The following is a 12,781-nucleotide window of genomic DNA, read 5'->3' as shown; positions in this document are numbered from 1 at the left end:
TATAACAGAAATATTGGTAGTATGTTGTTTTTGACTTCTTAACTATTCTTACAAAATTCCTTGTAAATCACTTCTACCAATCAGCATCCGGTACATCCTGATCTGGGGTTATATCCCAACCATGTTCATTATAATCTTGTTCGTTATTATTATTTAGCTGTGAATTATGTGTACGATGGTTTATCTTTCTGCTACCTCTTCTGATGCCACCACCACCACCTAATAAACCTCTAGAAAGCAATTCATCTTCATTTTGTTTTTGAAGTTTTTCTAATATTTCTTTTCTTAAAGCTTCTTGTTCTTCATCTTCTTCAGGATCTGGGAAAGTGAAAATGAATTCTCTATCTTCTAAATCTAAATGTTCCCATTCAATATTTGGTTTTTCATAATTTATTAAATCAGAAGATAAATCACCAAATTTATCATTCATCCAATCACCAAATAATCTTTTAACTTGACCATCAGATGAATCATATTGATCATCATTAATACAAAACATTGCTAAATCATTTGATTCTTCAACTTGTTTTAAAGCTAAAATCATTTGTGCAGAATTATGTATAGGTGAAAATAATGATGGTGTTGAAGCAAATACGTAATTATATCTTGATAATAATTTAATTACCCATCTTCTTAATTCAATTCCACCATCTATTCTTTTTGGTGAACCTGACCAAACGTCTTGACCTTCAAAAACGTTCGATTCAATTGAAAAATCCGAGTTTTCCCATGAATTAGTTAAAGGTAAGATAGGTTCTGTTGTTATCCAATCTCGTTTTTCGGAATTTTCGTTTGTTGACGCAGGATAATGAACTTGTTCAGGAGAAGGTAAAAAAGCTTCTAAACCTCTTTCACCAGATTGATTGATTAAAGCATGAATCAAACAATCACCACATGAAGGCTCTTTAAAAGTCATTAACTTAAATATTTCTTCTGATGTATAATTTATATTTGAATCGGTTAAAAATCCAGAAGGTAAACATTGATCTAAACTAAACATACATTGTCTATGTTTATCATCAGAAATTAAATTTAAATGACCATCTAAAGATGAAAATTGATAAAATGATGCTTTTGGATCTTCCCATTTCCCATTTGATTTTTGATCAGCTTGATATGAATCAAATAATGTCATTCTATTCGTTCTTCTTTCAATAAATAATCTTTGTTGACCTGATATATGTTCATTTGTAATTCCCATTAAATTTATGAAATCTAATCTTGATTGGTTATTCCAATATCCATTTTGTTGAGCACCTATCTTAGCAATTATATACGACCATAATAAAGATTCTCTCCATCTTTCAATTCTTAAGTTTGTAGTTAACCATGCCATTTCAATATCACCTTTACCTTTTTTACTTTCTCTAAATTCTCTTGTTGATGAAACACTTAATTCTTCTTTGAACATTGTTACAGCTTCATGCAAAATTGATTTTGATTGGATTTTCGGTAAATGATGTAGATACATTCGTCTTCTTGATGGAAATCTGTGCGAAATTAATTTATTTGCATATTGTAATGCTCCCCATTCACCTGAATCAGTCAATTGCATTGGTGTAGTGGAGGGATTGACTAATAAACCAGAATCCATTCGTAAAACACTACCTAATAATGGATGTCTGAAATCGGATTTTGATAGAGATCGAAGTATGAACATATCATCATTCAATGCGACGCTATAAAAAAAAAGAAACGTTAAACGTTTCAGCTTGAATTCTCATTGTGTATCACTGGGTTGGAAACCACTTACAAATTCTCTGATACACCTTGTAACCAACTCATTCTACTTTCAATAGCGAAAGAGTTGAAATTTGGCATAGAGAGATTTTTCCATTCTTCTTCATCATTCCAAAAAACATCAATAGGTTTAGGAGGTTCAATTCTACCTTCAATAATCGGTGTAGTATCATTATCTAAATCATAATCTTGATCATCCAGATCGATTTCAGTGAAAATGGGAGGCTCTATTGAAGGATCAGTTTTAGTGATGATTTGACCATTTGATTTACGAGGTAATTTGAAAATATCAGAATGAAAATGCCATCGTAGCTTTTGATTTTCTGAATCTTTTTGTGAATCCCAATTTAACCATTCAGGAATTTGACCGATTCTCCATTGGTTTAAATTTTCGATTTTTTGAGAATTATCAAAAGGTAAATTTTCGATATCTTGATCAGATAATTTCCAATCTGCAGAAATGACATGTACTTTTCCATTTTCTGTACCTATGAAATTTTTGATACCTGATCTGATTGCACCACGTAATTCACCATTATCTCTCCAATGCCTTTTCTTACCTTCTATTGAAATTCCTTCTTCTTTTTCTGGTGATGATGCTAATAACATATTTTCTTGTAGATATTCACTTGTAGCATTAACAAATAAATAAACTAAATCTAATGATTGTTGATCTTCATGATGAAATGATTCAGGTATTAATCCAGTTGAAAAATACGATTCTAATACTTCATAAGGTAATCTATCTTTCAATTCAGGTAATAATTCGATTAAATCGTTTTCATGCGGTGGTATCAAGATATGTGTTGGATCATTAGGTATTTCTCTAACGTCTATAGCCCATTGAGGTATTATGTTTTCCACTTGCGTTGAATTGTCTACTTCTTTTAAAGGAAAATATATCGATTCGTCCAAATAAGACGATGTCGAAGGCCGCTGTAGATAAACGTAGATCCCACCAATGGCTATTATTGCGAATACCGCTATACCTAAATTTGTCAGACTGAATAAACCTTTATTCTCATTCTTTTGTCTTCTTCTTCTTTGTTTTCTATTCTGACTTGAAGATGTGGAAGGTAAAGATAAAACAACATCTTCTAAATCTCTTCGCCATTTAGGTAAGAAGCCTAATAAACCTGATGATTCTGATGAATCAAATTCAAAACCAAAATCATCTTCATCTGATTCATTATGTATATATTGTTTTTCATGATAAGATGATCCATTAGAGGAAGAAGCAAAAGTTGATGTTGAAGATGAAGTTGAAGCTTCACTTAAAGGATAAGATTCTCTTCTTTCACGTTCAATATCAGAAGACATTTTACTTGAATATGATCTTGGACTTGAAGGATCTATAGAAGATATTGTTGATGTAGGTGAAGATGGTATAGCTGTATATATATGTGTTATTGAACGTTGACGTGAATGTTGATTTCCGTATTTAGGTTTATATTCAACTGATGTTGATGTACTGGTATCATTGGTACTGTTACCAAATAAATAGCCAAGGACTTTTGTCCTTAACCTTCTTGGTCGAACAATCATCTTGTATATACACCCACTATGCAAAGACTACGCCAAATATATTCTCGCAGGTTTTTCGTCAATAATGTTGTTTGACCTGTAGGCCAATAACAATGATATCTAAAGCGATACCCTATATTTAGAAGCTAAACAAGTATTTTCGGACTTTCAAACCCTTCGTCGATGTGCTTTACTTTTGTTCTTGATGGTATTATTGACGTGGTGTATACCTTTCTACGTAGTGACAATGGACTACGCTGGCGCGAAAGGACAGCTACGAATAGATGTCTGCAGTGATCTTGAAACGATGACCCTAGTTATCACACAGTAAAATTCACCGAAATATCCTCACTATTTCTGCGTATCTTTCTTCCAGTTCTCTTATCTTCCCTTAAGTCCACCTGTCCAGAAAACCTTGCTCTGCTCGTATGACTAGTATTGTCGTGTGACTAAAAACCTTAAAGCGCAGCTCTAATGTATTTATTCTTATTTATGATTGTCCTTTTTTTTTATGGTTGAATGCACAGCTTTGTTGCGAGTTGTAGAACTGCGTAGGTAATAAAGTCGATATTATCGGTATAATTCTGCGCAATTGAAATAAAGTTGAATGTTTATCGGATACTGCTTGTACATGTGAAATATGTGAATAAAGTACTCTGCAGTGGTATATATATATGGTTTGTTGTAGGGTGATTAAGTGAAAGCAAAAAGTGAATGAATGTGTTGAAAATAGTCTTAGTTATCTATTTTTGACTTTTCTGAAATGAATAATGAATTTTAGGAAATATAAAAGGCGTAAAGGCGTGTATTAACTGATGACTACTGCGCGTTTTCCATTTTTACTTTTATTCTGGTTATTTTGAGTTAAGATGTGTAAGGAGATAGATTGATCTGCGTAGAGATGATCGATCTCCTGTGGTGTTCGTAGTGTGGGTATAAATTCGAGAGTAGTAGTAGTAAAGGTATAATTCAACGTTGAGACAAAAAAAGCTCTATAGGCCTAGGTAGATCTTTCATTTTCATCTTCATGGGAATTCCTTAAAGTTCAGTGCAAAGTTATAAAAATAGCTACTACTTGACTTGGTACTTTTTCACCTGATCACCACACTTTTATGGGCTTTTGATCTAAAGCGTATCGTTTATCTTAGTTGTACCTGTTTAACAAATGTGATGTTCACTTTTGTCTCACTTTTTACGGTGGCAAGATCATCGTATTCGCTTTTGATTTTACACCAATTTCGATCAATCACCGCATTTACAGATACGCAAGAGTGGATTGATTAGATTTGACTGTGCAACAGCCGTTAACGTCATCTTCCCTGCACAGAAAGCAACTATAAGCTATAAATAGAGGGGAGCGAAGATCTTGATTAACGTTTATGAAATAACGTAAAAATTGGAGACATCTGGTTTTGTAGTTTAACTCTGTTATTCCCCAAGCCACTAAGGTATACCTATCCAATCTGGTATATGAGAGGGGGATGTCTCGATTAAATAACGTAATTTAATCCCAAAATCATACTCGCTGAACTGCGGGGTCTCGCACTAATCCTAACTGCGTTCCCGTTTTACCCCTTATCAACTCCCGCATTGAGAGGAAGAGAACCGATGTCCCATGTACAGTAAGATCCCTGATTTTAGCCAGAACTTCTGTTTTCACCCAAAAATGTAAATGCTTTCCATAACCAACGATCAAGTGTACTAAGAATTCTAAGTATAGCTCGATTAGTAAGGTTTCCTGGTTTTGTTCAAGGAGGCATCGTTCATTTTTAGTTACAGTTAAAAAAAAAAACATTCGGCCGGGCGATGATCAGGTACCCGGGACTCATCCACTCTTTCAAAGAGTTTTGCTAATCTTAACATCAGCGTAGCAACAATAGGAGCTGCGTGTCAAGAACTATTTTTGACTCTTCCAACAAATGTTCTCTATAACGGTGTTAGCTTTGTCGATCATTTCGGCATCGGCATGGCGTAGATCAATGATCTACTTGACAGAAGCTTCGTACACCTCTCCTTTGACTTACTATATCGCTGGCGCAAGGCTGCATTAGGTACTCCATAAGGCAAGAGCGAGCTGGTCGGTATCTCCGGAACAACTATTTGTTCTATGATTAGGTCAGTTTCAGTGTCAATTTCAATATCATATTTTTTGGGAATACTGCTATAAGGTCGCTACTCAGCACATTCTACAGCATCAGATTTGTTAGCTCTGGATTGGAGTAGCTCTACTTTCAGAGACAAAGACGATCCATTCATATGTACGACTACCTTGACAAAGGATATCATGATATCATATCCGTATGCACAACTTAACGCCACCACGAAGTGAACGCCCTTCGGAGTATCATCCAAATTGGTACGGTACCTGTTCCTATTGAATTTCAAGCATTATTTTGCATCTGCATTCAGTAAAAATCACTTAATTGAGAATGTTCGGTAACAATAGCATACCCAAAAATAGCACAGAAGTCGTATTCCAATGGAGAGATTCAGATAGTGGTAAAGAATCAATTGATGAACGACCAAAATCGAAAAGAACTATAACTGCTTATGCACCTGTCAATACACCACCTACTGAACCTAGTCCTAAAATGATGCAATGGGTCAATCAGCGAATCAGAGACATATCAGATGATGACGAAACATCCTATCAAGCTAGTAGGAGCTCCTCAAATGCTCCTTCAGTACCGTCAATCCCTTCCGATACTGTTTCTGACGATGCAACTTCGACTAATGCTGACTCAGATGCTGGTAGAGGGATAGAGTTTTCAAGTATGGAGCAGGGCAATAGCGATGCAATTTCAGATGAAGGACCGGTTACTCCTACAACTTCAGATTCTACTTCAAACATTATCAATACATCTTCGAATGAGTCCACCACGACAGGCTGGCAAGAAGTCCCTTTTACTGTTACCAGATATCCCACTACACAACGATGAACGGCAGTGAGGTTATTATAATATCGTATCAAGTCACTGGTGCTCGATTGAGATGTATGCATAAAGAGGGAAAATGAAAAAGCTGCGTTTCCGACAGTAGACATTAAACTGGTATTAGCTGAACCATGAGCCGAGAATCAAGTGGGGGTTAGAAATAAACATCTTCGCATGTCCAAGGATGGGGAAAGTGGAGGATCGTAATGAAATGACATCTTTCTGAGATTTCTAGAAATACATCTACAAATGCTTTACTCATCCAAAAAAACAAACAATCGAAAGCAATTCGTGTACAAAACATTGACAATGCCACCCAAAAGACCACTGAAAAGAAGAGGAGATGATGATGATCGTCGACTAAACAAGAAAGCAGGAAAGAATAAGAGGGAAATTACCTATGATACGTATGACGAAGCTTTAGATGGTAAGTTGACGAATGTACATGTTTAATATAAAAAGCTATAGTTGATGGAAACCCGATCTTCAGGTGGAGTGGAGATGGAGGAGAAGGGCGAAAGATACAAAGATGGTGATAAGGTGAGTGAGCCTAGAAGGAAGTGATACGATCTGTAATCGTTACTAAGCTTCCTTCAACAGGCTCAACGTTTCTATGAACGGGCAGTAGAGTTGTACGATAAAGCTTTGTCGTTCCAGCAGACGTATGATGCGGCATATAATCAGTTAGTCAAACTGTAAAGCAAATCTAGTTTCATCAGGACGGAAACGCTTAAAAGTTATCTTACAGGGCTCGAGTGCTTTACACATTATCAACATCTTTTCTACTCCCTCCGACATGTATAATACCTTTACGCCGTTCAATCGAATTATGTAAATTAGCAACAACATTAACAAATTCACCCTTACTTCGAATGGATGTAGGCTTCAATCTATCTCAATCATGTTCTTCACTATCAGATATACTGGAGGACTTGGATTCTGAAGCGAATATCGCTGAGGTGAGAGAATTGAGGGAAGAAGCCAGAGACATTTTACAAGAAGTCATGGATGGACAAGAAGAGTATCTCAGAGCTACTAGTGAAGATAATGATGTTGATGAAACTGAAGAAGTAGTAGATGAGATTGAGAACGGTGCAGATATACCTGCAGAGGAAAATTCAATGGAAGTTGATGCGGATGGAGGAGGAGATAATGAAGGAGATGAAGAAGAATCTTACGAAACTCATTTACCTACATCATCAACATTTATCGATACAGTAATAACGTTAGTAGACTTACATTTATCTTTATGGGATTCAACAAATGAACCTAGAACACCAAGTGAAGAAGAACAGACTGTTGTTCGAAATATATTAGATAGAGCATCAGTATTTGCTACACCTGGTAGACAAGCAGAATTAGATTTATTAGAAGTTAAAGTTTTATTAACGATGGATAGTATAGTTTGGGAAATATTTAAAGGTGAAGCTAAACCAAATATGGGATTAGAAAAATCATTAGAAGGTGCAATAGCAGCTTTATCAGCAATTTTATCAAGTTTAGATATAACTCCACCTGAATTAAATTCTACTGTTAAACATGAGATATTAGTTACATTAGCAGAAACACATATAACAACATCAAATAGAATGATGTTTTTAAATCCACAATTACCAATTGGACCTTCACCTTTAGCACAACAATCTTGGTATCATTTATCTCAAGCTACTTTACATTTAAATACAGCTTTGGAATTACCTAATTCTGTATTTACACCAAAAGAATTTAAACCTTCTGTATTATTAAATTTATCAAAAATTAGTTTACAAAGATCAAAATTATCTTTAGTTCCCCATGAAACTGCAAAGAAAAATGTCCATCAATTAATGGATAATTCAATTTCTTATGCTGCAAGAGCTGCTGAAGGATTAAATTGGAAATTTATTAGAATTGATGGATCTTCTTCAACTTCATCGTTGAACACTTCTGGTGGTGGTACTTTGAGTTTAAGCACAGGTGGAGGAGGAAGTGAAATACCTTGGCAAAATGGTTGGGAAAATGAATTATTATTTAGGAATATAACATTACAACAAATTAGAAATTGTATTTATGCTACAAAAACTGAAATTTTATCTCCTACAGATCAAGATAGAATAAAATATAATACAGGTTTACAAAAGATTTTAAATAAATTAAAAAATTTGACAGGTGAAAGAGCTCTAAATCAGAAAGATGTGGAAAGGTTTTTAGCTGAAATTGAAGATGAAGAAGGGATTTTGTCGGATACAGAGAAGCAATGGTGGAAAGATGTTTTCGCGTAGATATAGTAAACGTCTTGATTGGATCGGACAATCTTGATTGTATTGGTATTCACTATGGGAAGAGTTTGGTAGGAACGCAGTGCGGCTGATCTTGGCGGATCATAGAGAAATGTATGAAACACACCTAGTAATCAGAAATGCACACGCAAACAATATTTCTATGGACACTCATACCTTCAGTGCAAACCAAGACGTATCAAGACGTACAGTACCAAGATGTACCGTGCATTCACTTGGATTGACCCTTGTAGTTGCGTTTCATATGGAGAAGCTATCATACGAAAACGGGAGCGCGGCGAATTCTCCGAATAAGATCTTAATATGCCCACATGAATCAAACATATATTGATTACACAGACAACAGACTGTCTCTTCCAATCGCTATGTTTGACCTAAAAAGCCAAATATCGGGTACTCGAATATTGAATATGGTGGGTCTTCCTTAGGGGTAAAAGGGGTAAACCCGCAATTTGCAATTGCAAGATAGTTTTCCACGCAAATTGTCTGTTTGTTCAAACCAGATGAAACACAATCACTGGCTATTTTCGATCGAAATTTACCCAGCACATACAGGCATATGATGTGTATGTAATCGCAGTCAGTACAACACAGCTAGCGCGATTGACATCTCATCTCGTGTCATCACTAGCTAAAAGGGGTTTGATTAGATATGTACTGGATTCACCATCTTCGAAATGGTATATAGATGGACAAACAACTTGCTAAAAATCTAACTTATCGATGGAATTATTTTGACTACTGCCTAATTCTATTCATTTATCCCACCTAGTTAACCTCTTATTGACGAATATGATATCATCAAGTACTTCTTCAACACAATTTCCATCCACGTCTGGTGTCAAAAAGGATTTGGCTTATTCCCGAAGTAGCGATGTGAGTATACCCACCAACGAAAAGTAAATCACTTTCAAAGGTAAATCGAAGCTGATGGATCAATTAACTGATCCAAAGGTCGTCAACTTTCTCGCATCCTTAAGAAATACTCATCAAGGTCGTCAAAGAGGTATTTCAATTTTATGCGATTACATAGAAAGTAAAAGGAAGAGAGGTAAAAGCGATAATGAGATTAGAAGGAAAATGGTGATGATGCAAAATATGGTATGTATAGTACACTAGTTCTGCCCTTTCGCACACCAAATTCTTTCATCCATCCATAAGTATTGAATAGGATAAAATCACTGAACAAACCGTACGGCTGTTTTTTGTATAGATATCCGCTGATTTAGAAGATATCTTCTTGAAAGGTTAGTCTCATTCGTGCTATGATGATAAGCTACTACTGTAGCCATGTTGAAGCTGATAAAATTAAATACAACGTATATATATAGCTATGTCTAAAACTGAGTTATCCCGCAAAGCCATACGTTCATCGCCATCAGCCCCTATTGAGTTTTCGAGAAGAGCACGTCAAAGCTTGGCCAATCTTTCAATAAATTCATTGACATCAATAGCTACTCTAAACACATCACCACAAGATCAAGCAGTTCCAGTCTCACCTGCTCCACCTGTACCTTTTTCCCAAGAAAAAAGCCAATCCGCCTTGGTATCGGATAAATCAATCCAAAACTTACGCATAACTACATTGATCAATGAACCTTGGCCCGAAACAACATCACCAGCTTTTGAATTTTCACTTTCTCCTGAATCTGCTTCTTCAAATACAGAAGTATCAGAGGTATTCAGCTCACCATCACCCCTATGTGACCCACAAGAATCAATATCTTCTTCTAAATTGACGATCCCAAGCTCGAAATCACTGCTTTCACCACTTAGTTTTAGCAACTCATTTGTGGAGAACGACAAGAGATCATCATCTTTGCGTAGAGTGCCAACTTTATTGAGTCCTTTAGCAATTGGAGGATGGGGAAGACAATGGGAAAAACCTCTACTAGAAGATAAATTACTTACACCTACTCAAGTATCAACACCTGTATCAGCATTTTCACAAATTTCTTTTGATGTCATCACGAGTTTCCCTCATCCGCCCAGTCATATTCCACACACGGGTGATTTACCAGGCATTTCTGGTGGAAACGATTACCATGACGACAACACACAGATATCAGCATCATCTATCGAAGTGAAAGTAATCGAACAAAAACAAAATAAATCGGAAGTAAACGAATCTTGGTTCTCAATCTCAGAGGATCTGAGTTCTGGTTTGCCTAGTGCAAGATTACAATCCTCGAGTTGGACTATGGATGACTATATCAACGATGCTAGTGAGATTAACAAAGACGACGAGGAAGACTGGAAATGGAATTGGAATAATTTGTTAAGAGCTCAAATTGGTTTAGATGAATTTGAAGATGATGAAGATGATAGGACTGTCATGGCTGATAAAGCAGCAAATAGATGGTCAGTTGATTTCTCAGATTATGGAAATGAGATTGATGTGAGTATTGTTCTACTGTGCAGTACTAAAACATATGAACGTTGAATACGAATACGGCAGAGGACTAAGTTGATTCATAGATATAATTTTTCCATAGATTCCAACAAATTACAAACATCCTTTCACCCTAAATGCCCCATCTGAAGCAGCTCTCATTAGGGATACTTATTTGGTGAGTGAACTAATCATTTCAAGTATATCCCCAAGGCTAATAGTGTAATTCTCATTCAGCGAATGGTTCAAACGCACAAGATAGCCCAATAGCCATTGACTGCCGAACATCTAATTTCTAGTTCTTACTCGCTTGTCTAATAGTCAGTCTTCAGTCCAACGCTGTATGTCAAGAAATGCAGGAACGCAGTATTGGAGGTTTCATATAAGGCAAGAATACATATCTTATAATGGTTGTAATGATGACAATGTATAACTATAATGACAATATTCGATGACTTGTAATTGTACAATTGGTATCCTTTATTTACTATACAACCTGCAATTTGTTGTATTTTAAGAGTTCTACTTGCGAAAGTTTAGATTTTTATTCACATCGGTGAAATGAAGATATTCTCTATATGATTAACTAATCCTCAGGTGAAATACCTTTTGGAGGAGGATCTAACCAACCAGCTTTTTCAGCTAATTTATTTAAAAACCAACCTGATAAACCCCAAATTTCTAAACTTTCTGAAGATTCACCATTTTCTTCTATACCTATTATCCTCTTTGGTTCATTATCATTATTTTGTTTATTTAATAGATAATCTTTACAATTTATTCTATAATATGGTTTATTTAAATCTAATCTGAAATAATGCATTGATAAATCTTCTGATTTATTATTTAATGAAGACAAAGGTAAAGTGACTATATTTGAAACTTCTTCAGGATTTGGTATTATTGAAGTTAGAGGTAAAGAAGGTAAATTTTGCGGTATACTTGGAAATGGTTGTGGATCAGAATGTATGAATCCCTATAATATCGTATCATCAATTAAAATATTTCATCAGTACTATAGTACTTGCAATGACTAAACACAATAACAAAAGAGGAGTATATTGGTAATCGGAAAAGTCCGGAAATGAAAATGCGGTAAATGTTATACGAATGGTATAAACCATAGACGTGATATAATGCTCGGAATGTATAATTTAGAGAGGCAACCGAAGAGAGCTCTTACTCACCACAAAAGGCCATACTCTACTCTTATTACCTAGACTATACTGTGGCTCAAGCATACCTAAAATCTCGACGTGAGAAGGCGGTATAGCTAATTCTTCTTGTGCCTCTCTTAATGCTGTATGTATAAGTGATTCATCGGTCTGATGTGATTGATCAGCTATTGAGTTCATAAAGGTATATTGGGGAATGAGGTAATTTACCTTGTCTGCTTTACCACCTGGGAAGCTGAGGGTATATATGCTCATTAGAATCTCTGTTCTCTTCGTGCGGATAACTACTATGACTCACCTAACTTCCCCCGCATGTGTTCTTAAACCTTTACCTCTCACTTCAAGTAGTATATGAGGTTTATTCCTTATATTCATCAAAGGTATCAGTATAGCAGATTCACTAGGTTGCCTCGGCGTTGATGATGTACTTGTTGATGACGATGATGAGGAAGGAAAATGGGTGTGAGCAGGTAGAGGTTTCGGTATTGTTGGTGGTAATAATGATCTTCTCAATGTACGTAAAATAGCTGTACAGAATGGTTCTATCTGTGTTGATGACATGGTGATTGATTGTTTCTTTGACGGGTTTACTCTTATTCAGAGGAGATCAAACAAGAATATATATATATATTTATTCATTACTCCTTTCCGCTTCTTTCTAACAGCAGTTATTCTACCTCATATATATATACTGAAAGTATGAATTATCTTTGTTATCATTCGAGCTGTAATTTGTTC

At 35.5% G+C, this 12,781-nt stretch overlaps 5 protein-coding genes across 5 annotated transcripts; 3 read left to right on the top strand and 2 right to left on the bottom strand.

Moving 5' to 3' along the window:
- Positions 1-73: 73 nt before the first annotated feature.
- Positions 74-3,285, bottom strand: L201_001716 (uncharacterized protein; the record flags this gene model as incomplete). Its single annotated transcript, XM_066217503.1, has 2 exons — positions 74-1,679; positions 1,754-3,285. The coding sequence occupies 2 exons, from the start codon at positions 3,283-3,285 to the stop codon at positions 74-76; spliced, it is 3,138 nt and encodes a 1,045-aa protein (XP_066073600.1).
- Positions 3,286-5,693: 2,408 nt separating this feature from the next.
- Positions 5,694-6,203, top strand: L201_001715 (uncharacterized protein; the record flags this gene model as incomplete). Its single annotated transcript, XM_066217502.1, has 1 exon — positions 5,694-6,203. The coding sequence occupies one exon, from the start codon at positions 5,694-5,696 to the stop codon at positions 6,201-6,203; it is 510 nt and encodes a 169-aa protein (XP_066073599.1).
- A 303-nt stretch (positions 6,204-6,506) lies between these two features.
- L201_001714 (uncharacterized protein) lies at positions 6,507-8,458 on the top strand (the record flags this gene model as incomplete). The annotated part of the gene is made up of 4 exons (XM_066217501.1): positions 6,507-6,624; positions 6,688-6,737; positions 6,798-6,880; positions 6,946-8,458. 4 exons carry the CDS (start codon positions 6,507-6,509, stop codon positions 8,456-8,458), a joined length of 1,764 nt encoding a protein of 587 aa, XP_066073598.1.
- An 810-nt stretch (positions 8,459-9,268) lies between these two features.
- Positions 9,269-11,138, top strand: L201_001713 (uncharacterized protein; the record flags this gene model as incomplete). The annotated part of the gene is made up of 6 exons (XM_066217500.1): positions 9,269-9,352; positions 9,431-9,577; positions 9,690-9,723; positions 9,808-10,874; positions 10,972-11,046; positions 11,106-11,138. 6 exons carry the CDS (start codon positions 9,269-9,271, stop codon positions 11,136-11,138), a joined length of 1,440 nt encoding a protein of 479 aa, XP_066073597.1.
- A 316-nt stretch (positions 11,139-11,454) lies between these two features.
- Positions 11,455-12,604, bottom strand: L201_001712 (uncharacterized protein; the record flags this gene model as incomplete). The annotated part of the gene is made up of 4 exons (XM_066217499.1): positions 11,455-11,844; positions 12,056-12,193; positions 12,254-12,278; positions 12,342-12,604. 4 exons carry the CDS (start codon positions 12,602-12,604, stop codon positions 11,455-11,457), a joined length of 816 nt encoding a protein of 271 aa, XP_066073596.1.
- Between the last annotated feature and the right edge of the window lie 177 nt (positions 12,605-12,781).

Source organism: Kwoniella dendrophila, chromosome 2, assembly GCF_036810415.1.
Source record: "Kwoniella dendrophila CBS 6074 chromosome 2, complete sequence".
NCBI lineage: Eukaryota > Fungi > Basidiomycota > Tremellomycetes > Tremellales > Cryptococcaceae > Kwoniella > Kwoniella dendrophila.
This window is presented reverse-complemented; position numbering and strand designations above follow the sequence as displayed.